General features: G+C 39.7%; 1 protein-coding gene and 1 long non-coding RNA gene across 2 annotated transcripts; one reads left to right on the top strand and one right to left on the bottom strand.

Annotated features, from left to right (window-relative positions):
* LOC131414233 (glutathione S-transferase-like) lies at positions 1-24,137 on the top strand. Its single transcript, XM_058555453.1, has 8 exons — positions 1-26; positions 3,439-3,569; positions 9,198-9,251; positions 16,245-16,377; positions 19,735-19,876; positions 22,216-22,324; positions 22,525-22,565; positions 23,945-24,137. Exons 1-8 carry the CDS (start codon positions 1-3, stop codon positions 24,113-24,115), a joined length of 807 nt encoding a protein of 268 aa, XP_058411436.1. The 3' UTR covers positions 24,116-24,137.
* On the bottom strand, positions 9,724-14,254 carry LOC131413577 (uncharacterized). The gene is made up of 2 exons (XR_009221974.1): positions 14,028-14,254; positions 9,724-11,137 (listed from the first exon to the last, which is right to left on the bottom strand). It is a non-coding gene; the product is annotated as an uncharacterized LOC131413577 (long non-coding RNA).
* Positions 24,138-25,078: the final 941 nt, after the last annotated feature.

Consider the following 25,078-nt stretch of genomic DNA (forward strand, 5'->3'; position numbering starts at 1 on the left):
ATGGTCCTTGAGGGCTTCCAGTCTGGGTGGGGGCATAGGCCTCTAAAATGTAATCGGTATTTGCCAGGCCATCCAGCATAGGGGGACAATTGGTTGACATCAACACTAACCCTACAGTATTTCTCTGGCTCTAGCCTCATCTCATAGATTTCCCACAGATTTGCCCCTCCCACGGAGAGGCTTCTCAGAAGCTCACATTCGGGTCCTGCATAGCTGTCCACAAGTCCGTGCACTCCTACAGAGGGGGAGAGCAGTTCCCAGCTCTGTGCACCATCAGATGGCTTGGCTGCTCTGCCCGGCTCTGCACAACAGAGATGAGCCTCACCTCAGGGGGTGTCTAGACCCTCTGTCAGAGCCATCTTCAGCCATATCTTCCTTGCTACTCAGCCTGGCAGCCTCTCCCTGGCCTGTTCCTTGGATCCCAGGGGAGCCCAGAGAACTCTCACCTCTTTCCTATGAACTCCTAATCTCCCTCCTGTCCCTGCCACTGTCTCTCCAGCTATAACACTGCTAAGATGATGGCTCCTGCTCTTTTTAGTTTCTTCCCTCTTCCCTCCACCCACACATATGGACCATTTACCATCACTCATCATTCACTGAGGGCTAAACACATTACGTGCTTTCCCTCATGTAAAACTCTCAAACACCCATGAGATCTGGTGTTACCAGCCCCATTTTACAGACGAAGAAACTGGGACTCAGAGAGGTTATTTGTTCAAGGTCAAACCTAGACAAAAAAGCTTAATTTCCTCATTGCACTGCCTCTGTAAGGTCTGCAGAAGCATGAAGGTTTATAGATTCAGTTCAGGCAGCATCACTATTCAGACAGTGTCCACAGGGCTTGGGATCACTCAACCTGAATTCAGGAGGCTCATCCGGGCTGACCATTCATCCCACATGGTCATCCCTGAAGCTGGAATGAACATGTTCCAAATCTCACGACTCAGAAGCCACCCCAGGGCCTTTAAAGCTTTAATCCATTACAAATAATATCAGCTTTTGCTGAGCAATTAACAATGTCTTTATGGTGGAAAATTTCATACATTTATGAAAATAGAAGAAGAGTGTAATAAACCCCATATATACATTACCCAGCTGCAGCAATTAGCAACAAAACATCACTCATGTTGCTCCTATACTCCCACCCACTCCCCCTCACAACCAAGTTAATCTGAAACAAATCCGTATTATTTCATCCATAAATACTTTGACATGAGTCTCTAAAAGATAAGGATACTTTTTGGAAAAATTCAGTATCATCGTCATACCTAAAAAATTAACAGTAATTCCCTTCTATCAAATGTTACTCGTGGTTCAAATTCTCCCAACTATATCATCTAGTTTTAAAATAATTGCCGAGTTAGAATCAGAATCCTAAAAAGGTCTACACATTGCATTTGTGTGAAGAATCTCTTCAACCTGTAGGATCCCCCTACCTCTTGGATCTTCACGCAATTTTCAAAATTTCCTATTATGGAAATATAAGAGTAGAGAGCTCTCTGAAAGGTGTTAGTCACTTGACCTGGAGAACAGCGCTTTCTGAGGACCTTGAAATACAGATTCTGATTTGGTAGGTCTGGGATGGAGCCCAAGATGTTGCATTTCACACAACCTGCCCAGTGATCTGTACATTGCTAGTCTGGGGACCACTCTGAATAGCAAGTCTGTCGAGTTCACGTTACAAATCTTGCTGATTTTGCTAACTGCATCCCAGAAGTGTTCCTCTGTTTCCTGTATTTCCCATAAATTGGTACCGAAAGGCTTGATTGAATTCTGGGTCAATTATTTTGGCAAGAAGTCTTCATAGGCATACCTTCTATTGCATCACATCAGGAGGACCCTCTGGCTTCCCGCTCTGAGTGATGTTAGTTATTTAGGGTGGTCAGACTGACCCTTCCATCGTAGATCCCTATTAATAGTTTCAGCAGCTGATCTCATCATCATCTGGATCAGTGGTTCTCAAGGCTGGCTGCGCATAGAATCTCCTGGAGAGATTTTAAAACATATTGATGCCGGAGTCCTATTCCAAATCAATTCTATCAGAATCTCTGGGTGGGGCCCAGGCAGAGAGTGTGTGTGCGTGCACACTGGTGAGCAGGCAGACGTGCAACTGTGCACTGCAAGTGTTTTAAGCCCCTCAAATGATTCTGATAGGCACTATGTAGGTTGGAAAACCATTGGCCTAGATCATATTTTCTTCATTTTGGTTTCCAAAATGGTGATTCGCAATCTATCCTTCCTTCCATCATTGATTTTGCTGAGCTCTCCACGTGCAGAAGTGCTGGTTTAGAAAGTGAGCCAGGTGATATGCTCCAAAATAAATGAGCTCTCGCTTGTACCATGAAGACACCCACTTCTTCTACTCCTAAAGCCACCCCACCCTCCCCACAGCCCCCCTTGCTTTCAGGGGCCCCATCTCCAGGGCCCTCAAGCTGCCTCTGAATGTCCAGAGCCTGTCACCCACCAAGTCTACTCCTCCTTCCCCCTAAGCTCCATTGGGGTTGTGGAGAAGGGCTTTTCATTTCTACACTATTTTAACTTCTTCAAAATGAGCATAGGTTATGTTTCTAAAAAAGATATTTTCATTTTCAGAGGACAAAGTGAGCATGAAAAGACCCACTTTGCCTAACTCAGCACTTTTTCTTTAAATCCCGGTGAGTCATTTAAAATCCTCTTGAGGGGCCGGCCCGGTGGCGCAAGCGGTTAAGTGCGCGCGCTCCGCTGCGGCGGCCCGGGGTTCGCTGGTTCGGATCCCGGGCGCGCACCGAAGTACTGCTTGGCAAGCCATGCTGTGGCGGCGTCCCATATAAAGTGGAGGAAGATGGGCACTGATGTTAGCCCAGGGCCGTCTTCCTCAGCAAAAAAAGAGGAGGATTGGCGGATGTTAGCTCAGGGCTGATCTCCTCACAAAAAAAAAAAAAAAAAAAAAATCCTCTTGAATGATGTCTCTAGGCTTCTGAGGATGCCAGAATTAAAATATACAGATTAATTTGGAAATGGATAAATTTCAGCTTCCCCTAATCTCACCCTCTTTCTCCAGTCTAGGCTTGTCCTGGCAGGAGGAGGGAGGAGGATATGTACAGATAAAAAGAAAAAAGATAAGAATGCTGAAAACTTGCCACTTGCCATGGGAGGAAAAGCTGGTCACAGTTTTATACCCAAACTCCTTCCATCCGTCTGGTTTCCTCACTCTCATCCTCTTTTTATCAATTTTTTTAAACGTATCCATTATTTAATAAAGTTTTAGAACACCAGTTTGTGAGGGTGAACTCTGTTTGTGAGAAACGCCCCAGGCAGACTTGGAGCGGAGGAATAGCTTTGATTTTTGGCGTTGAGAGTCCACAGCTTTCTGGTCAACCTTGTGCTGGTCTGTAAGCTTGTACGCTCTCTCTCTCTCTCTCTGTCTCTCTCTGTCTCTCTCTCTCTCTCTCTATGCAGAAGAGTTTTAGTTAATCTCTCTGCTGACTTTCAGGAATTCCTAAGCACGGCAGGGAAGCCCAAGCTTCACTACTTCAATGGAAGAGGCAGAATGGAAACAATCTGGTGGCTCTTGGCCGCAGCAGGGGTAGAGGTAAGACGCTTGATTTATTCGTATTGTTTTTGTCTCCAGGTAACTGAGCACCTACTTGGGGAGCAGTTGTAGAAAACTCTTTATATGATTCCCAGACAAAACGCAGCTTTTACCACCTGTTCTTTAAACGTTGGGCTGTGAGTAAATTAGTTAGTTCTTTTCAATAGTTGCCCAAATACTGTGGTAACTGGTTGTTGATACTGAGCCCAACGTAGGTGATGCAAATAATGATCAACTAAAGAATACTCATTCTATCACACAGCTTCTTTTCATTTCATTCTTATCAGCCAAATATTGCATTTGTTTAATTACATTTGCCTCAAAAATATTAAGAAACAGGTCATTTTCTTTAAATGTATAGAACAATCTCACAGCTACTGATGTAAGAACATGTCATTCACTACCAAAAATACAACTGTCCTACACTTTAACTGATTTTTAAAATTATGTTCTCAACATACTTAAAAGCTTAGTGAAGTTTATGAAGACCTTTCAAAGATAAATATATGTATCTGTATACATATTAATTGTGAATATAAAGCAAGTAGCCTCTTCTGTAACCCACACATAAAATTTCTTTTAGTCACTACTAAGTGGTCTCTTAGATCCAAAGATGAAACATCAGGGAGTTTTCTTCAAATTTATGGCCAGCTGCACTGTGGTTTAACACTAAAACAGCAAGTAACCCTGGTGACCTGACATTCGTCAGGATGCTCTACATTCACTTTCAGCCTTGGTAGAGGCACCAAGATCATTCGTTCTCTAGAAATGTAGATACTTTATATAAATGCAGCTCAGAACATGGTTTATTTTTAAATATTCTGTGAAATGTTCCATTTTATGTAATCTGGTGATGCAGAGGTTTGAAGAAATTTTAGGGGAAGATAATATGTTTTATACTAGAATCTGAGGAAACCTATGAAACTCTGCCCAGAAAAATGCCATATACATGCATGCCATTTATATATATAAAATTACATAAAATATAAATATATTATATAAAATTATATATATATTTAATTTTAGGGGTTTCTAGAAGCAATTAAATACATACTTGCTATAATAAAGCAAAAAGTCTTTGTGAAAATTCATCACTTTTTTCTAAAATGCTTTTGTTTTGAATATTTTAAAATTTTAAATTAAAACTTTGAAAATACATGGAGAAAAGTACAAAGTACATTATAATAAACATGATCCCACTAACTGGAATGAGAATTATTAATATTTTATCCTATGTGCCTTCAGTCTTTAAAAAATAAACCACAGGTAATATATTCATATAATCTTCTTTTAAAAATAAAACATGAGGGGCTGGTCCCGTGGCTTAGCGGTTAAGTGTGCATGCTCCGCTGCTGACGGCCCGAGTTCGGATCCCGGGCGCGCACCAACGCATCGCAACGCATCGCTTCTCCGGCCATGCTGAGGCCACGTCCCACACAGCAACTAGAAGGATGTGCAACTACGACATACAACTATCTACTGGCCCTTTGGGGGAAAAATAAATAAATAAATAAAATTTAAAAAATAAAACATGAACAGATTAAGCTAAAATTCGCTTGGACCATCAGCCCCATCTCCATTTAAGTAACCTCTATCCAGTCAGTCTAGCCTTTATATTTTTACATTTATATGTGTGCTCACCAACCATTGACTTGTGTGCCTTTTGAAATAATTTATATAAATAGTTCCTTTTGTGTATTATTCTCTATTTTCCTCCTTACACTCAATATTATGTTTTTGAGATCCATCCATGTTGAGATGGATAGATAACAGAAGGATAGGTGATGAGAGAGATAGAGAGAGAGAAAGAGAGAATCTGGTTCATTCATTTATAATTACTTTTTAAATCTCAATTTGTATACTTTGTTGCTTTAGAGTTAGATCTGAATAAAATATGATAAAACACACAGGAGACAATGTGAACCCAAAGCCTACCTATCAAAAACACTCTAAGTTCTTTGGCGGCACTAAATATTTTTTTAGTGTAAATTTTCTTTTAACTTGAACTTGCCATTTTGTAACTGAGCAAAAAGGGGCTCATTCTGCTTGCTGCAATCCTGGGCCAATCAATTGCAAAGAAGTCAGTGGTTGAGAAAGGAAAGTTTATAAGATCAGCTAGCACAATCAGAAGGTGGCAGACTAGTGTCCTCAAGACCTATCTTAAAATTATACAGAATCTTGAGGCAGTTATATAGGGGAAATTGGCATGGAAGGAGGCAGTTTAGGGACGTTGACTATCTGGTGTGACGAACTTCAAGGCACCTCATTATCTCTTTCTTCTGTCATTTGTGATGGGTACCAACATAGAGTTTTTCTTTCTGGAGGCCATCATTCTCCTGGGGAACTCAGAGAACAAAGTTATCCTTATCATAGCTGGGAGATATACGTAAGCAAGAGTCATAGAACTAGCAGATCATGTATTCTGCAAAAGTGAGAGGTGCTTAACCATCTAGGCTATGTGTAAGCTACAATATTCTCAGAGACTAATGAGTCAGGATCACAGTTACAATATTGCTTCCTTTCCCTAAGATGGCTTCCCTCACGCTAACTTAAGATCTAGATGTTACAATTTCTTCTTTCATTGACTTAATTTTTTCAAAACAATAAAAGGCAAATTCTCCTTTCCAAGCCACATGAAGCTCTTTCTTGGATCTTCTGATTCCTCACAGTTTCTACATTCAAGGTTGGCACTATCATAGCTTGTAAGAGTTAGAAGAAACTTCTATAGTCAATATCTACCTTCTGTACCCGCATTTTCCTTTCGATGTGAGTCATAGCAAATTTTCAACAAGTTAAGTAATCTTGCTCTAGTGTATACAACTTTGCTAAATGGCGGTGCTCTGTTTATCTTTGGAGCCCCTGCAGCACCTAACATAGCCCCTCACACATAAACCTTCAAGCATAAGATATCATTGAGGAAAACACGTCATTAAAAAATAAGTTCCAGTGGGAAACCTTTTCTGCGTGATCTGGCAAAACTCAATCTAAATCTACCAGAAAATTCCTCAGATAGTATCTAGTCTGAAGAGTTTCGATACCTCCCATGCTGTTTCGTGGTCACGCCCAGGCGTGAGGCCCTGGGCAGCCTCACAGCTGCCTTCTGCCCCTCCTGCTCTCAGAGCTTACCCTGATAAGGAATGCCTTTAGAACTGGAGGTGCGCTGCACTCTCCGAGCTCTTGAGCCTGGCCACACCAGACGGTGAAAGATACCCTGGAGGTCCTGACGTGAGAAATTGAAATCATAAGACCGTGAGAAATCGAAATCATAAACATATGCTTTGTTCCATCACATTTCACGAAAATCATAAGTAATCTTTACATTAAGGAAAAAGTGCTTTTGGGGAAGCTTTGTTTGACACCCTAGTTATCCCTATCAGTATTCTCGTATTTGTTATCGACTTTGGAATACGGCTTCTTCCTATAAAAATTATTTAAACACAAATGACACATTTACCAAGATGATAATATCTAAAATGTAGTGGCCTTGAAGAGAAAGGATTCTAGCCCTGTTCTTCCACCCTTTAGCTGAGGGACTTTAGGCAAGTCGCTTAACCTCTCTGGGCTCCCTAAGCTTCAAATGAAGGCTTGGAAAAGAAGGGCACCAATATTGTAATGTCAGCTGTTGCCTTTTTATTTGCTGGTGAAAATAAAAGAGAGAGAGAGAGAGAAAAAAAAAGCCCTCCAACTCTATCTGACCCAAGAAAGTTATTTGGAACGCGGAGTAAGAGGAGTAGAGAGATTGGACTTAATGTTGGGCAATGTGGGGCACACCCAGAGATAACTTATTTTGTAAAAACAGAGCAGACAGAGAGAAAGAAGAGACCCCCTCACACACATACACACACACACTCCACCCTCACACAAAGATTCTGTTTAAATGTAGTAAGCATCCAGTTTCCACCTTCGGAATGCCATGTTTCTACTCATTAAGACATAGTCATAAGGAGAAGAGCATGTCAACTAAACATCTGCTCGTTTTGAGAAAAAAGGCCAATAAGGGTGACAGAATTTTTTTTAGCTTATCCATATTTTCTAATTTTTCTAAAATGAGTTCCTATAATTGTGCAATAATATTTAAAATGTTTTTTAAGTGAACCAGGGGAAGACAGATTTTTTTTGCATCTTTGCATCTGTCTTGTTTCCTAAAAATGGCAGACTTCCCCGGAGAGAAATGTTTTTTGCTCTTGGATTTGAGAGTTATAGTAATGCTGGTCTTCAGGGTTTAGGAATGGGGGTGATCTGACACCTTGGTTTAACATTATTTAACATTAAGTATTCAGGAATGACAACCAGGGAACTATGTATTGATATCTTTTCTTGTTATTTTTTATTCCAAATTGTAAAATTTTAAACTTTTAATTATTTTTTGTTGTAAAGGGGGTAGAACAGAATCTTTGGGAAAAATACTAGTTTCCAGTTATGTGTTGGGTTTTCCCATCTCTAATCACGATAGAAAATAGCACAGAAAAATTCCTTGTGTTAAATTTTATATTAAAATTGTACTATGCAAAATGCACACAGTCAATTTGTGGCTGTATTTTAAAGAGAAGGTATCCAGGGGGCCGGCCCGGTGGTGCAAGCGGTTAAGTGTGGGGACTCGGCTTCAGTGGCCCAGGGTTCGCAGGTTCGGATCCTAGGCACACGCAGACGCACTGCTTGTCAAGCCATGCTGGGGCGGCGTCCCATATAAAGTAGAGGAAGATGGGCATGGATGTTAGCTCAGGGCCAATCTTCCTCAGTCAAAAAAAGAAAAAGAGGAGGGTTGGCATCAGATCTTAGCTCAGGGCTGATCTTCCTCACAAAAAAAAAAAAAAAAAAAAAACGTATCCAGAAGTGAATTGGTAACAGCCTAACAATAAAACTGAAAATTAAGACAAGTAAAAAAATGTTGAAAGCAGCAACAAATAAACCACGCCTTGATCATGTTTCCTTGAAGAACGAAACAAAGGGTCGTCTGAGTTCATTCAGTTTGTTGTTAAGTTGTTATCAACTCATTTCTGAGATTTGCTGCAACTTAATTTCTCTCTGTCTAAGCCTCTTGGGTTTAAAAAGAGAATATATAAAGGAATGATCAAAAAAAATCTGCGTGTTCTTGAACAATGGAAATAAGACACACAAAAAAAACCCATCCAAATGAAAGTTATGAAGAAAAAAACAACGATGGTCAATTATTGAGCCAGGCATGCGAGTTCATCTTTAGTTGTTATGATCTCATTTAATCATCATGACAGCACTATGAGCAGATATTAGCTTCATTTTCACATATTAGGAAACCGACATTAGAAGAGAGTTAGTAAATTGTCCAAGCTAATTAAGGGGAGTAGCCTGCATTCAAATTATAGCCTGAAAAGTTTACCTGGCAGGCTAGATCTGCATGACAGTAGGTATAGATATATCTCCATCAAGTGAATTCAGAAAACCCTTTGCTTTGGTTTTATATAAAAACTTCCTTAGTTTCATAGGACCCAGAAAAGACAGCATGGGTTCCATCACTGCTTGAAACATTGGTTTGATTGGTGGTTAGGCTCTTTACTTCTATTTAACTCTTTTTCCATGATATCAACAGTAATAATAACAATAAAAATGATAATAGCACCGTGTTCTTATATTTCTTCCTTCATTCTTAAATTTGAAGAAGCACTTTTTGAAACACGTGAAGAATTTGAGAAATTAATCCAAGGTGAGATAAAGCCTTGTTACTGTTGGGGGAAGAGGGAGAATCTCCCTCTGCCCTTTTCCTTAAGGTTCTTATGGCTGGCCAAATAATCAACAAGACAAGTTAGCAGGAGAAAATAATACCAAGTTTAATAACATGTATACATGGGAGAAGCTCAGAAATGAGCAACTCGTCCCTCTGTCTAAGCTGCTTACTTAAGTATTGCAGCCAAAGATGAGGAGCGTGTTGGGGGTGTGTAGGGGCCTGGGACTTCAGAGGGCAGGAGGACAATTCTTTTTGGGGTCATCTATAGATAATGTGGTCAGGGAGAGACAGAGTTTTTGATAAAAGGGGCTTGGTGCCCCTCCCATTGTAACATCTATTTTACATTATCTTTATAGCCATCATGATAGAAGATCTGTTCCAGGAAGGAGCCACCATGTCAAATTCTTTAGGCAGTTAGTGGGGGAGGTCAAATGTCCTTCAGAGAAAACAATCAAGGTAAAGAGATATATTTCAGGGTGGCCAAATCTTGATCTCCCACAGTCCCGCCTTTGAAACTAAAAGTTTCACAGTCCTTTTGAAACTTAAAGAAGTTTCATAGTCCAGAAGCTGAGTTGGTAGATTGTTTCATCTCACTGAACACATTTCATAGTCCTGATGATAGATCAGTTCAATTAAGTTCCTTTTGGAAGGTGGTGATGCAGGTGGGCTCTCAAGGTTACGCCTATATTATGGAAGCAAGCAATCAAGTATTTAATAGAAGCATTTCTATGTAAACAAAAGAAAAACAAGGTTAATGGTTGGAGCAAGTTGTAAAGCAGTTTCTGAGTTTAGAGGACAGCCAGTTAAGGTTTTAGATGTCAGCGTCAAAGTATCTTTTGCAGTTTAAATGTCTCTGATGATGTCATCGGGTAATCTCTTAAATTTGTATCAAGTCCATCAGCTTCAGTTTGTAAGGCTTCAGGACAAAGGGCAGGTTCAGTTCTCAGTGATTCCAAATGAAAATGATGGAAAAAATCAAAAACTTTAGTTTGGAGATGTGTAGCCAGATATTTTGGGAGACTAGAAGAAATCAGGATCCAGTCCATTCAACAGATATAAAACAAAAACCTCAAAAGACAATTAATAAAACTAGGATCTAATATCCGCAAATTTATACTGAAATAGTTTTTACTGAAATATAATTTTTTCTCTCTAAAATCACCCTCATTTTTATTAAGATGGCCAAATTAAAACTAACTAGTTTGCAAAATAAGTCTAGTTCCAATAGAGTTGGCCCAATTATTTACATAAGTACAGCAAGAATAGCAATTGATCACATAGGCTCTTTTAAATCTGCTTTGCTGGAACTTTTTATAAGGAATCTCAAATTAAACTTTAAAGGCCTCTCGAGGCCAGGAAAGCCAAGCCAAGGATTTTGTCATCAGACTTCACCTGCAATACCTACAGATTTGGGTGAATTCCTCTCCTCCGAGGTTCCCCCCAAATATTTCAAGGTTCCTTGTACCTGCCAGATAAGTGACATTCTTTACTTATCCTGGTAAGTGCTGCTTGGAACACAAGGTACCAGGCCAATATTTCCACGTGGCTTTATTCCATAAAGTCCAATCTTCATTCCTCAAAAGCTGTATGGTTATATCGCAAATATGATGTTCCAGTCATAACCTTGGTAATATAACCAGTGTTTCCAATTGTGTCCTGTTACAAGGAGAACAGATTCTTATTGAACTTATGCAAATAACTATATCGCCATGAAAACAACAATACTCACTAAGAGTTTCCAAATTCGAGGGATCAGATAGAGAGAAAAAGATAAATATTTCAATTTTACTTACAAAAGTATTATTTACCAAATTGCTATAAGTCATAGCTAGCTCAGGAGAAAAGAGAAAAAGTTTTCCTTAAATCTGAAAAAAAAAACATTAAAAATTCAGCAATACTTCAAATGAAAAATCATAAAAATTGTAATCAGTTCATTCAGTCCTGTGTAATCCATTCTTGATCCCAATCTTTTTGTTAGCAGCTTCATGAAGTTATCAGTCTCTCCAACAGATTTCTGTAATTTCTTATCAATTCAGTTTTATGATCAGAAAGTTTATCAGAAGCCTGTACTTCAGTGTAAATGTCAGAGTCCTTTCTATGAATTTTTCTGAAGTTGAAACATTTTGCAAAAGCATTAGAGCAAAGAAATAAGTCTGTAAAGAACAAGACCTCAAAATGGCAATTGACAGAGAAATTTGGTTAATTTTGTGACATACAACACTTTAAAATAATAATAACCAGAATTATGACTGATAATCAGGACAGATCAGCATTTCAGTAATGTTGTACAATTTTAAAACACCTATATCAATAACATTTACCCACATAATAGCACCTAAGCAGACTTATCATCACTTGTCTGACAATGCTTTCCATGTAATTTAACATACTGAATCAGCCTAATAAGTTTAGTATCTTTCTCCTTAAGAGAGCAAATTTCTTTGAGAAGTTCCAGGGCCCTTTGAAAATTCTCAAAGAAAAAAAAGTAAAAAAAAAAGACTTTATTTAAGATATGAATTTTGGGGAGCTTGTCAAAAATATAAACAGTCAAAGCAAACAGAGCATTAACAGTCCAAAAAGCCTTAATAGAGAGACCTCAGTCTTTTGAACACAGGAAATTATTTTAACAAAACATAGATTTTTTGTCTTTTAGGTAGACTTACTCAAAGGTAAAGAAAAATCTTTTGTAACCTCTTTATCAAGTTTAAGAAAATTATCCTTTTAAGAGAAATAAGACCAAATTATAATTTTGTACCAGCTTACTTTTGATATTAAAATTCATTTACTTATTTAAATTTATTTTAATCTTAGCCAACTTGACCATGTAAAAACTCTTTTTCCAGAATTCCTCTTTCACAAACTTATAACTTTCTTTTTACATTCAGAATTTGTCCCATGTCTTTCTTTTCCCTTCTAGTACTTGAGGACAAATTTATCTTTCTTAATCGACCAAACAAAACATTTCCATTCTTTGTTCCTTCTTTATACATCTTACTTTCCTTGTACACAGACATATTTTTCTTAATTTTTTAGTAGCTTCAATCACATATATTAATTAGAAATTTTAACCCTTATAGACTTTGACTTCTAAGTAAAAACTAAGTAAGCAGTTATAAACTTTTTTTTTTACATTAGCATTTTGTGGATTGGAAAATTTATGAACACTTCATAACTTCTAGAAATATGTTACTTTATAGTACAATCTTTTAATAAAACACGTGTTTACCAATAGACCCAAAACACCTTTTAGTTTTCCTGTAATGAAAAGCCAAAAGTAGACAAATGTACATTTAGCAATCAATGTCTAATATCTTATCTTATTTGGAAATGATGATACTCAGAGAATTTTTTTCATAAAATTTAGCAAAACTCTAAAACTCACCAAAAAGAGTTTGGAAGCTGTAACCACAACACATAATTATTGTTTAAAGTTCACCCAACATTCATCTTTTTCACAACTATTTAGTTACTTATTCCCAATAATTATTTAGATTGCCTATAAGACTTCATAAGACATTAGATAAAATTAGCCATCATTTAAATTACTATTTTTGTTAACCAGTTCTGTAATAGAAATAACATCAGTTTTTTTCTACAAAATTTCATGCAATTTTCATCACTTCTTATACCTTTAAACATAGTTTTCATTAAGATTTTTATCAATAGGTCTTGGTCTTCTAATTTTGGACAAGGGAAGCATTCTCAGTCAGACATTTTAAAACATACTCAGGCAAAGTTGATGTAACCTCTTTATATAAAATTAGCTCAAACATTCTAAGCTTTATAATCTTATCAACACTTACACTTTTACATGTTCTCAATTCAATTGTAACCTGAGTCAAGGTCTTAAGGTTAGTCAAATTTTTCCATTCTTTTTTTCTGGCCTTTTCTTAGGTACCAATTAAACAATTATGTGAGAGCTCTCAAAACAATTTTTTTCCCCCAATTTAGAAGTTTTTCCAATTCAAAGGATCCGTCGTCTGGCCATTGACGAGTAGGATCTTCATTTGTATATTTATTCCAATAGTGACTCGAACCAATAAGCCTTTTTAAGGAAAGACCCGGAGGTAACTTTCCACGCTTAGAATAAATCTACCATGGACGCAAGAGGCATCCCTGGTGAGGGCGCAGATGATGTAGCCCCCGTGATCCACAGAATTCACTCCCAAAGATAGTCAGAGAAAGTAAAGAACTTCGTTGCACAGGCAGTAAGGATGGTGTCTCCGATCTCCCACAATAGTGTGGGACGCCTCCAGTCACAGACCCGCTAATCTGTGACACCGGGCAGGCGATACTGGAATGGGATTTTTCCAGCACTAACAAGCAACAAAGGTTAAGATGACAAAAGCCCTTATGGACTGGGCCCTTTATGACAAACTCCCCTGAGAACTTGGCACAGCCGGACAAAGAGACAGTTCGGAACCCCAGTCTACTCGACTGGCCACCAAGGTGCACTCCGGTAAATGCATCTTCCGTATGGTGGGGACCAAGGAGAATATTCTCACTGGTCACAAAGCCAAGTTCTCAGGACACAGAACAAGACAGAGACTACTCTGGGAGGAAAAGGGATCAAGATCAAAACCAAGAGTACTCTACCAAATTTAAACCAAGAGTCACTAAAAGCCCAAGAATCTAGTTTCCCAAATATTTTCTCCTGCCAATCTAAATTTAGAAAGAGAAAAAATTCTCACCATTTCCTTCCGCCGGACTCCGCAGATAGAGATTCTGGGAGGCTGACATGGTAAGAAGTCTTACCTTTTTGCCGGCTTTTGTCAGGCGTTCCCGTATCTCATCATCTGCAGTAGTCCAGGGAGAAGGCAGGTCTTCCAGCCAGAGAAGGCAACTTGCCAGCCAGTGTGGATCCTGCCGACTACGCCAAAACTGTCGGGGGAAGAGGGAGAATCTCACTCTGCGCTTTTCCTTAATGTTCTTATGGCTGGCCAAATAATCAACAAGACAAGTTAGCAGGAGAAAATAATACCAAGTTTAATAACATGTATACATGGGAGAAGCTCAGAAATGAGCAACTCGTCCCTCTGTCTAAGCTGCTTGCTTAAGTATTGCAGCTAAAGATGAGGAGCGTGTTGGGGGTGGGTAGTGGCCTGGGACTTCAGAGGGCAGGAGGACAATTCTTTTCGGGGTCATCTATAGATAATGTGGTCAGGGAGAGACAGAGTTTTTGATAAAAGGGGCTTGGTGCCCCTCCCATTGTAACATCTATTTTACATTATCTTTACAGCCATCATGATAGAAGATCTGTTCCAGGAAGGAGCCACCATGTCAAATTCTTTAGGCAGTTAGTGGGGGAGGTCAAATGTCCTTCAGAGAAAACAATCAAGGTAAAGAGATATATTTCAGGGTGGCCAAATCTTGATCTCCCACATTACTCATGATGTTGCATTAGACCAAGGATGAGATGGTCTCTCCATTACTATGAAAGGCAGACACACACACACACACAATAATATTCTAAATAAGAGCAGTGAAAATTATGTAGACGGTATCTTTCAATATCTCTATATAAGGAAGGCAGCACTAGGATCTTGCAACGACCATCTGAGAGTTCCAACTAGGAGAAGCCCGCCTCCAAGCTTCTAAGTTGTAATGATTCCAGCTCCATCCCTCTGTTTACTCAGCCCCGGGGAGGATACCTACTTTCTGCACTTGCCACCCTCAAGATACTGCACTGTTGCTATGTTGCATTTCAGTTCTCCAGGACCTGGATAACTTCTTTATATTAAATTCTCTCTGCTAAAGTAATTAGTATGGTTCTGTCTCCCAGCTGGACCCTGACTGGTGTGATTGGGGAGCAGAGACTATCTTTATGGTTAAACCTGGTGGCAAGAGCAGAAAGGCCAGGATGCTCTTGTATGGGAGACAATGGAGAGAACTGGCTCAACTTAAGATATTAAAGGGGAGAGACTGGCCTGGTGTCTTAGCAGTTACATTCACGCGTTCAGCTTCGCTGGCCCAGGGTTCGCCGGTTTGGATCCTGGGCACGGACCTACTCACCACTCGACAAGCCATGCTGAGGCGGCTTCTCACATAGAAGAGCTACAACTCTACAACTATGATATACAACTATGTACTGGGGCTTTAGGGAGAAAAAAGAGAAATATGAGGAAGATTGGCAACAGATGTCGGCACGGGGCCAATCTTTCTCAAAAAAAACCCCAAGATGTTAAGTGGGAAAAGAGCAAGGCCACTCTTCCTGTCACCCTTCTGAGGCAGAGTCAGACTGACAGAGGGGGAGAGAGAGAGAGAGCATTCTTTCTAATTAAATCATTGCTCTCTCTAGTTTTTGTTTGTTTGTTTTCATGCAAAGATTCCTTGCAAGATTGAAAAAGTAAGCCCAAAACAAAGAGCTGTCACCCAGATGGAGAAATCACTGGGATTCAGATGGAGAGAAGAGAGGGAAAGGGTATGGAAGGTTCATGCAGGAGAGAGGTGAGGAATTACGTGTGGAAGGTACATGGAGGCAGATGTCAAGGCATGCTCTGAATTCCAGGCTGAGGTTAAATATTGTTCTCCTATAAGCAAAGAAGAGTAATGAAAAGGTTTTAAGCAGAGCCTTACGACTCCAGGAAAACCACCAGGCAGTGCATGTGGGGTAGATAAGGAGGGCCCAGCTGGGACATTATCGTGGTAGTTCAGAGATAGAAAGAGTCAAACTAGCAGGGTGGCCATGGGCCTGGAGAGTAAGTGATGAGAAAGGAGAATCCTTGGCCAGAAAGAAAGTTTTGTGTCTGCATTTTTTTGTGTCTCCCAGATTACTCAACATCGTGTCTTGCACTCTACACGTTTTTTTATGAATGAATGCATAAATATTTCTCCTTTTAGATTAGTCTCTAAAAATACTCTAATATTATTTGATTACAAAGTCCAATTTTGTGGCACCTTTAGAGTTAAAGAAAACTTAGTTACTAATATCAGGGACAGTAAGTAATCCAACTTTCCTTTGTATATTTTAAGGTGGAAACTTGATGTATGAACGAGTGCCCATGGTCGAAATGGATGGAATTAATTTGGTAGAAACCAGAGCCATCCTAAGATACATAGCCGCAAAATATGACTTGTATGGAAGAAACCTGAAGGAACAAGCCTGGTACAACAATCACTTCTTATTTAGAACAAAATTTTAAAAATAAGAAAATCTAACCTTTAGGCTTGTTAGCAGTCATGTGTAGTTCTTAATAGATTAACAGAATGTTCTTTTGTTTTTTAACTTTTTAGTATAGAAAAATTTAACACATAAAAGGAGGGATAATAGTATAATAAACCCCATGTACACAACATTTACCTTCAACAATGATCAGTTCTTGGCCAATCACAGAGTTTCTTTCATTTTCTGATTCTACATGTAGTGTTAAGCCATTAGCTCTCATGGACAAATCAAGTAATCAAATTCTAGCAAAGGAAACTTGCCCCCTTCTCATGAATCTGTGTTGCCTACAGTAGGTGGGGGTAGCACACAGAATAAGTCACCAGAACAGACTCAAAATTTGACGGGGGGTGGGCGTGGGGAGGGGGTCTGGGTATAACCTGTGAAACAAGATTCTGGAGGTGGCAATTGGAAACCACCTCATTAGTCTCTGGTCACACCAGATAGCCCACCCGGCCTCCCAGACATTCATTAATTCTCACATGCACACACCAGTCCTTTTGCAATGGGCAGGCCTGTCTACGAACTGGTAAAATAGTCTTCTTACCTGGAATTTAAAACAGCAACCCTAAATTGCAAATCATTGCACAGAATTAGAAAACCATTAGTTGGTAAATAACAAATTATCCCTTTTTACTAAATGAGGTGTGTTTTAAATAAACTTATTCTTTTATTTCCAAAATACATTTATTTTCAGAAACTTGGCTTTAAAATTTGTAATGCAGTCAAATTTTTTAAATGACCTTGTATTTTTAAATCTTAAGGTAAGCTTTCTCTTGCTTTCTGGTAGACTCTGCCAAACTTCTGCTGATTGCTTCCCTGTAGTGTAATTTAACATGTTCCTCTGTCTCTGTATTTCTTGTAAATTGGTAGTTGGATTTATAGGTTTTATCAGACTCAAGTTCTAGTGGTTTTTTCAAGACTACTTCATAGGTGTTGGTGTGTTTCTCTATTAGGAAGCATAAAATGTCTGCTTGTCTATTCTTCATGATACTAGGAGCCATTGGTGTTTAGTGCTATCATTCCTTCTGCGTTTATTATCTAAAATACTTCTTTATAGAAAAACTTCCCCTCACTTACTATCTGGTTACCTGGAGTACAGCTTTCTATAGGAAAGACATGATAACTCTTGGTTTACCAATTTTCCAAACAATGAGTTGGCTGCCCTGAATCCTCCAATTAGCTGTTGTCATTGTTTTAGTATCACCATGAACTCATCAACTTAAACATCTTTGATGAGTTTTGATTCACTGAGTTGTTATTCTTTTTTATGCTCAAATTGTCCTACCCTTGGCCATGGGAGCCAGGTGGGTCCTGGGAATTTTTGACCTCACTCTAGTGATCTCTGATAGCTTCCTTATTATCTGGTATAATATGATAATCCAGACTAGTCCTATATATCTCTTGCTCCAAAATTGGACTCAGCCATTTCTCTAAGGAGCTCTGGTTCCCTTTTTTTTTTTTGTGAAGAAGATCAGTCCTCAGCTAACATCCATGCTAATCCTCCTCTTTTTTTTGCTGAGGAAGACCGGCTCTGAGCTAACATCTATTGCCAATCCTCCTCCTTTATTTTTCTTCCCCAAAGCCCTAGTAGATAGTTGTATGTCATAGTTGCACATCCTTCTAGTTGCTGTATGTGGGACGCGGCCTCAGCATGGCCGGAGAAGCGGTGCGTTGGTGCGCGCCCGAGATCCGAACCCAGGCCGCCAGTAGCGGAGTGTGCGCACTCAATCACCAAGCCACGGGGCCGGCCCTCTGGTTCCTTTTAACACAAAATGGTTTTTAAGTACATCTTTCTCAGAACTGATGTTTATAAATTGAAAATGAATTAATAATTTACTTATGGCACCTTCATTTGTATATCACTATGATAAAATCTTGTATGTGTTAGACATTTCATATTTTAAACTCTTTCAACTACCTGATCCCACAACCCTAATGCTCAGAATGCTATTCTGGTTATTTATCGCCACAGACATTATTGCTCCCTTTCTTGATAGGGCTCAGCTGGGTGGCTCTCTCAGCGTCTCTCATGAAGGGCTTCACTCATATATCTGGCACTGCGTTGGGAGGGCTGGAACAGCTGGGCCTGGCTGGGTATCTCTCTTTCCATGTGACTTCTCCATGTGGCTAGCTTGGGCTTCCTCATAGCATGAGGTTCTCAGCATGGTTAGACTTCTCACATGGTGGCTGGCTGCCTGAGAACAAACATGGAAGAGGGCCAGGTGGAAGCCATAAGGCTTCTGTGATCTAGGCTTGGAAATCTCAGAACATTACTTCTCCACATTCTATTGGTCAAAGAAGTCCCCAAGCCCTGCTCAGATTCAAGGGGAGAATGAGACTTACTCTCAATGGCAGGAGTAGCAAAGAATTTGAGGCCATCTTCAAGTCACCCATCGTTATTCTAGATTAAGACTAAAGGAACTATGACTCAAAAATGTTGCGAGGGCCGGCCCCGTGGCTTAGCGGTTAAGTGCGCGCGCTCTGCTGCTGGCAGCCGGGTTTCAGATCCCGGGCGCGCACCAACGCACCGCTTCTCCGGCCATGCTGAGGCCGCGTCCCACGTACAGCAACTAGAAGGATGTGCATCTATGACATACAACTATCTACTGGGGCTTTGGAGGAATCAATAAATAAATAAAATTAAAAAAAAAAAAAGTGTTGCAAGACTCACTTTGGACCAGGACAGAGGTTTTCCAATGCCCAGACTAGTAGTCTTGTCACTATGCCATGGCGCCTTGTCAAACATATTACCCATCTTTCCATTCATTCTGGCACAGAGATGTGGGTGGTAGCAAGTGGGAACTTGTGGAGTAAGTTTTGTGCCTTATTAAATTGTTCTGCTGACGAAGTTTGAGCAACTTCAATCCAGATAGAGATGATGTTGACAGTATAGAGGTCCCTAGTTACCTCTTCCACGACATGTATCAGCATGGACGATCTCACTGTTACTGCAACACTTAAAAAGCCACATATGATCTTTGCCAAATTTATTACTTTGGGATTATTTTAATACTTTGCGTGTGTGTGTTAATTAGCATTAGTGTTACACAATTGATATTCACACACACATAATCGCTCACATACTTCAGTCCTATAATTTTCCTATCCCTCAAACTGATCTTTATTAATATCTCAGAGGAAGACCATGCAGCTAGAAACACTTGATTTTAGCTCATGGATCATTGAAACCCCTGATAACTAAGCAGGTGAGACTGAGGCGCTACTTAAAATGTTTCTTTGGCTCCTGAAATAACAGCTCCCTTTATCTGGAACTCGTGAATTTCACCCTTTCTCTAGGATTGACATGTATGTAGAAGGCTTGAGGGACCTGAGTGACATGATTATATTCTTCCCACTCTCTCTGCCTGAAAAGAAGGAGAGGAATCTTGAATACATCCTCGGAAGAGCTACTACAAGATCCTCCCCTGTCTATGAGAAGGTAAGCAACAAACTTCTGCCCTGCTCTATGACCTGGATCAAGGGGGAGAAAAACCAACTAAACTAAAAGTAGGTAGACAACTTTACTGGTGCATGAAAGATCCCAAAACACTCTGGGAAAGCAAAATTCTTCCCCCAACTGTAGTTATAAAACAAATCTGCCCTCTCTCCTCCCACCCTGGTCTTCTGGATTTAATTTTTTAAAAAATTTCATGCATAACTTAAGCACTATTTGTGGTTCTGGTGCTGACAGAATTTCAGTTGACTGATTTAATTCTGGGGTAAAATAGAACCTTATAAAGAGAATTCTAGGGGGAAAATCCCACACTAATTAGAGAGCTAAGGGGGAAAGGATGGATATTATTTCTAAAATACACTGGATAGTACCAGGGCTCAGGGCAGTTTATAAGGCTTAGCCCAATTCTACACAATATTCTAAAAGTTAGGAAAAAATTGTTCCAAAAATAACACTATTTTTCATCTGTCTCTGCATTTTTAACAGCTGAAAAATAATGTCTGAAAAAGCTTGAGCTCTAAGCAAATACTTGGTGCCACCCCTAACACAAGGGTTGGATGACTTTAGTTATCAATGCTCTTGTTCTCCAGGTACATTCATTATAATATTAGAAAATGCAGGAAAGGATCATGAAAAATGTTCGAGTTTGGTGAAACATGAGCCAGGTAAGTTTTCCAAACTCACCTGCAATTCTGCTTTAATCCATCCTTTCTGGGCTAAGTAACAATGGTTCTAAGTGAATGCTTTAGTGCATACATTTAAATATACTTATCATCATCAATAATTTTAGAGCCTAGTCATGTAATGCAGATTATTTAATTGATACTTATGTATTTGACATAGATTATAGATACTCTAACTTCCAAGGCTGTACTTTCCCTCAAGTACACTTAGTGAGTTATAGTTCCCTTGGTACAAGATGGAAGATGAATCAAACTGTGAATAGTCTACACTTTAGGCTTTCTCCAAATCATTCTTTCAAAAGCATTTAAAAGATAATATATTCCTTTGTAATTATCATGTAATTTAAGAGATTTTTATCTTATAATTTTACCACTATTGACAATGGAATGGATGTTAAACACCACTGTTCCCAAAGACTGAAGTTTCTGTTGTGGGATAGTACAGAGACTGCCCTCGTGGCTAAAAGTAGTAACAATAACATCATCACTAACAACAGCGCCAGCTACTGCAATGAGGGCTCACTTCTACCAAGTGCTTACTATGTGTCAGGCACAGTGCTATGCATTTTGCATGCATGATCCCCTCTAATCTTCATAACTCCATGAAACAGCTTTATCCCCATTTGACGGATGAGGCAACCAGAGCTTAAAGAAGCAAAGTAACTTGCCCAAGGTCATACAACTAACAAAGTTAGAGCCTGCGTTCCAGTCTCTCTAACTCCTGATCCCATGCCCAAGTGTCATAAAATCGTAGAGTTTTAGGGTTAAAATATACCTTAGTGTCCTCCAACTCCAATCTTTCATTTTGTATTCAGTTGATTTTGACTCAAAGTGACCCATACGTCAGAGCCCTATTAGAAGAAAATTTGCTTATGAAAGAGGTTTGGGTCCCTGTGAGAATGACATTCTCCCTGCAAAGTGCAGCATAGCTAAGGACCTTGCCCTGAGAAGGTGCCAGGAGAGACTAGCATCACAGACCCGGAAGAGCCACCAGGCCAGGCTACGGTGGTGAAATCATTCTGTAAAGATTCAGAGAGTAGGCACAGGGAGATGAAACGATAAAAAAGACAAAGGCACACGAGATTGAGCTGTTTCCAGGGTTGAGAATATGTGAGGAAGATTTAAGCTATTCCACCTCTGTTTTTTTTTATTTTTTGTGAGGAAGATCAGCCCTGAGCTAACGTCCATGCTAATCCTCCTCTTTTTTTGCTGAGGAAGACCGGCTCTGAGCTAACATCTATTGCCATCCTCCTCCTTTTTTTCCCCAAAGCCCCAGTAGATAGTTGTATGTCATAGTTGCACATCCTTCTAGTTGCTGTATGTGGGACGTCACCTCAGCATGGCCAGAGAAGCCGTGCGTTGGTGTGCGCCCGGGATCCGAACCCAGTCGCCAGTAGCGGAGCGCGCGCACTTAACCGCTAAGCCATGGGGCCAGCCCTATTCCACCTCTTTTAGGTGAACAAACTGAAGCCCTCAGGGAGATGGGATTTGTTGGAGCTCGCACAGCCAGTGGCACAGAGTAGATTAGGAACCAGGTCTCTGAACTTCTAGAGGACTTTCTGCCAAATCACACTCACTTGAAATTATATGCTAGGTATGCCCCTAAATCCTCTACTTTCTCACTTCTCAACTATCACGCAGGCACAAAGAGACCACGGGCAAGATTTTCTTGTGGGCAGTCGGCTGAGCTGGGCTGATACACAGCTGCTTGAAGTCATCTTGATGACAGAAGAGTGCATGGGCCGGCCCAGTGGCTTAGCGGTTAAGTGCACGCGCTCCGCGGCTGGCGGCCCGGGTTCGGATCCCGGGCGTGCACCGACGCACCGCTTCTCCGGCCATGCTGAGGCCGCGTCCCACATGCAGCAACTAGAAGGATGTGCAGCTATGACATACAACTATCTGCTGGGGCTTTGGGGGGAAAAAATAAATAAATAAAATCTTAAAAAAAAGAGTGCAAACCCAGTGTCCTCCCAGGCTTCCCTCTGCTACAGGTCATACTATCCACACAGCTCCCAAGAACTGCAGGGAGGACGAATTTGCATCATTCGTTACTCTTTCCTTCAGTCATTCATTATCACTTAAGAAGTTGCTAACTTCTTTATGCCAGAGCCTATGCTAGAAATACGAACATGCCCTCAAGGAACACACCTAGTGGGGGAGACAAGCACAGGGATAACCTCTATATAATGTGGTAAACTAAAAAATCAAATGACATGGGAAAGCAGATGAGGGTCACCCAGGCCAGCATGGGGATCTGAGGCAGGCTTCTTACAGGAGTTAAATCTCAAAGGCTTTGCCTGGAACGTAGTAGAACCTCAGTAAAAGTGGCTGCCTACCTCTAGGTAAGGTGAGGGGAAAACACTTAAGATAATATCATCCTACCATAGCCACTAATTAACAATAACCATAACCATTGACTCTACTCTTATTATATGCAAGCATCATCCCAAGCACTGAATGCACATTACTTCATTTATTTTATTCCATCCTCAAAGTAGTTAAGAAAGGAGACTCAGAGAGGTTAAGTAACTTTCCCTAGGTCACACTGTTGGTGGGTGACAGGACTGGGACTCAAACCCCAGTCTGCTGCTTCCACGGCCTGAGTTCTAAAACACTTTGCTCTTGGTGGATTCTTGATAGCCTTTTAAAAGTATGCTTATTCAAAATAGTTGTAATCTGAGTTATGATAATTCTGTAGCCTGTATTTTCCACTTCACATTACAACATAAGCGTGTTTTGGTACTGTTAGTCTGCCTTATTTTTATACAATGAAGTCTGTTACATATATTTTTGTGAAATTTTTCATGATTATAAGTCCGCTTATTGTACTCAGAATAATCTTATTTTAAATAATGAAAATCACAAACAACCTAATTATTCAATACCTAAGAAATGGGGCTACATCCATCATATAGAATTTTATGCAGCCTCAGTTATGTTTTCAAAGATTATATAACAACATGAACAAATGCTTAGAACATAAGAAAAACAAGGACTTCTGTTTATTAGTTATATATCGGGATACTCTGGAATATTTGCTTTTATAAATAATGTTACAACAGCATCTTCACAGGTATGGGTTTTTCCACATTTAAGATTACATCCTTAGGATACAATTTTAAAAATGGGATCACTGGGTTACAGCCTATGAACATTTTGTGCTTCTTGAGAAATATTGCTAGCTTGCTTTCTACAAGAGGAGCATTACTTTGCACTACCACACAATGTACAAAAATTCCATTTTATCTCCCACCTCTACTAGCAATGAGGAATACGAACACTTTTTCTCTTATGCAAAAATGTGCCTCATTTATATTTTACTTTGTTTATTTTGCTCTACTCTCACGAATAGTAATCTTTTACATTTTAGGAATTCAAGGCCAGAATCAGCCATATTCCCACAATTACCAAATTCCTCCAGCCTGGAAGCCAGAGGAAGCCTCCACTAAATGAAGACTCCATTGAGACCATGAAGAGTATTTTCAGATTTGAACGTGGCATGTTTCTTAAAAACATGGGCACTATAGCAGCTGAGTATTAACAAATGAAGAGATCTAAAGAACTCAGGAAATGTTTCACTTTACGTTTGTAGCAGTGTCCAGAAAGAAATCATAGGGCCATTTTAATAAAGTAATAAACAGCATAAGGAAGTAAACTACCTAATACTTGTCTTAAATCAGACAACCCCCTTCCCGTTTTTCATAAGACAGTAAAACACCAATTAATCAGAATCATCCAAATAAGAATTCTTCTGCATTCTACTTATTGCAAAAGAGTAAAATCATAAGTAAGCAAATGGGTGTTACGGATTTCTTTGAAAACAAAAACAGCCACACATACATCAACATTACCCACTCCCACCACCTTTTGGGAAAAGTCCAGGACACAGCATGGCTTCCAACTAGTTTCTTAAACTCTCAATCACTAGAGTATTTTACAGATATTGTATATATTTCCAGGATCAAGTTCACATTTAGTTTCTACTTCAGTATCATAATCAGAGCTGGAGTATAAGCTGCTGGCAATCTGAATCTGAAGGTTCCTCTCCATCATCTGTGACAGTCAGCAAGCACACGGGGCAGTCCAATGACAACCGCTTTCTCCATCCTGCCGCCTGTGGTAACAACCTCTTTGGCACCATTAGGATTAGTGGGATTTTTTCTTTTAAGTAGGATATTTTTAAAGTATATCAAAGGATTTTGTTTGGGTTTCCTATTTGGTTAAATTAAGTGTTTTTCTTTGTTTCTTCCCTGAATTGAATTACTTATCACTGGAAGTTTAACAACCTCCTTGAAAGTCAATTGGGAAAGGTAAGTGAACACAACCATATCAACTCTGCTGTTATCGGCTGGGAGCTCTACCCACCATTTCATTTAAAGAAAGCGTTTGCAATCTGAAGCATTGCGCAGAGCCAACAGGACCAAAATTGCAGATTTTTGGTGCTCTAAGGGGTCTTGTCGATCATTTAGTCCAAATACCTCCTTAAGGATGAGAAACGGGGTCC

This window comes from Diceros bicornis, chromosome 14 (assembly GCF_020826845.1).
Source record: "Diceros bicornis minor isolate mBicDic1 chromosome 14, mDicBic1.mat.cur, whole genome shotgun sequence".
In the NCBI taxonomy this organism is placed as follows: domain Eukaryota; kingdom Metazoa; phylum Chordata; class Mammalia; order Perissodactyla; family Rhinocerotidae; genus Diceros; species Diceros bicornis.

What these genes read in the sequence shown, in the direction of transcription:
- LOC131414233 (XM_058555453.1), top strand. Translation starts at nt 1, where the DNA reads ATGGTCCTTGAGGGCTTCCAGTCTGG. An exon ending in ATTTGAGAAATTAATCCAAG is followed by an intron (nt 9,252 to 16,244) that starts GTGAGATAAAGC and finishes GTATATTTTAAG; the next exon opens with GTGGAAACTTGATGTATGAA. An exon ending in AACCTGAAGGAACAAGCCTG is followed by an intron (nt 16,378 to 19,734) that starts GTACAACAATCA and finishes CCCTTTCTCTAG; the next exon opens with GATTGACATGTATGTAGAAG.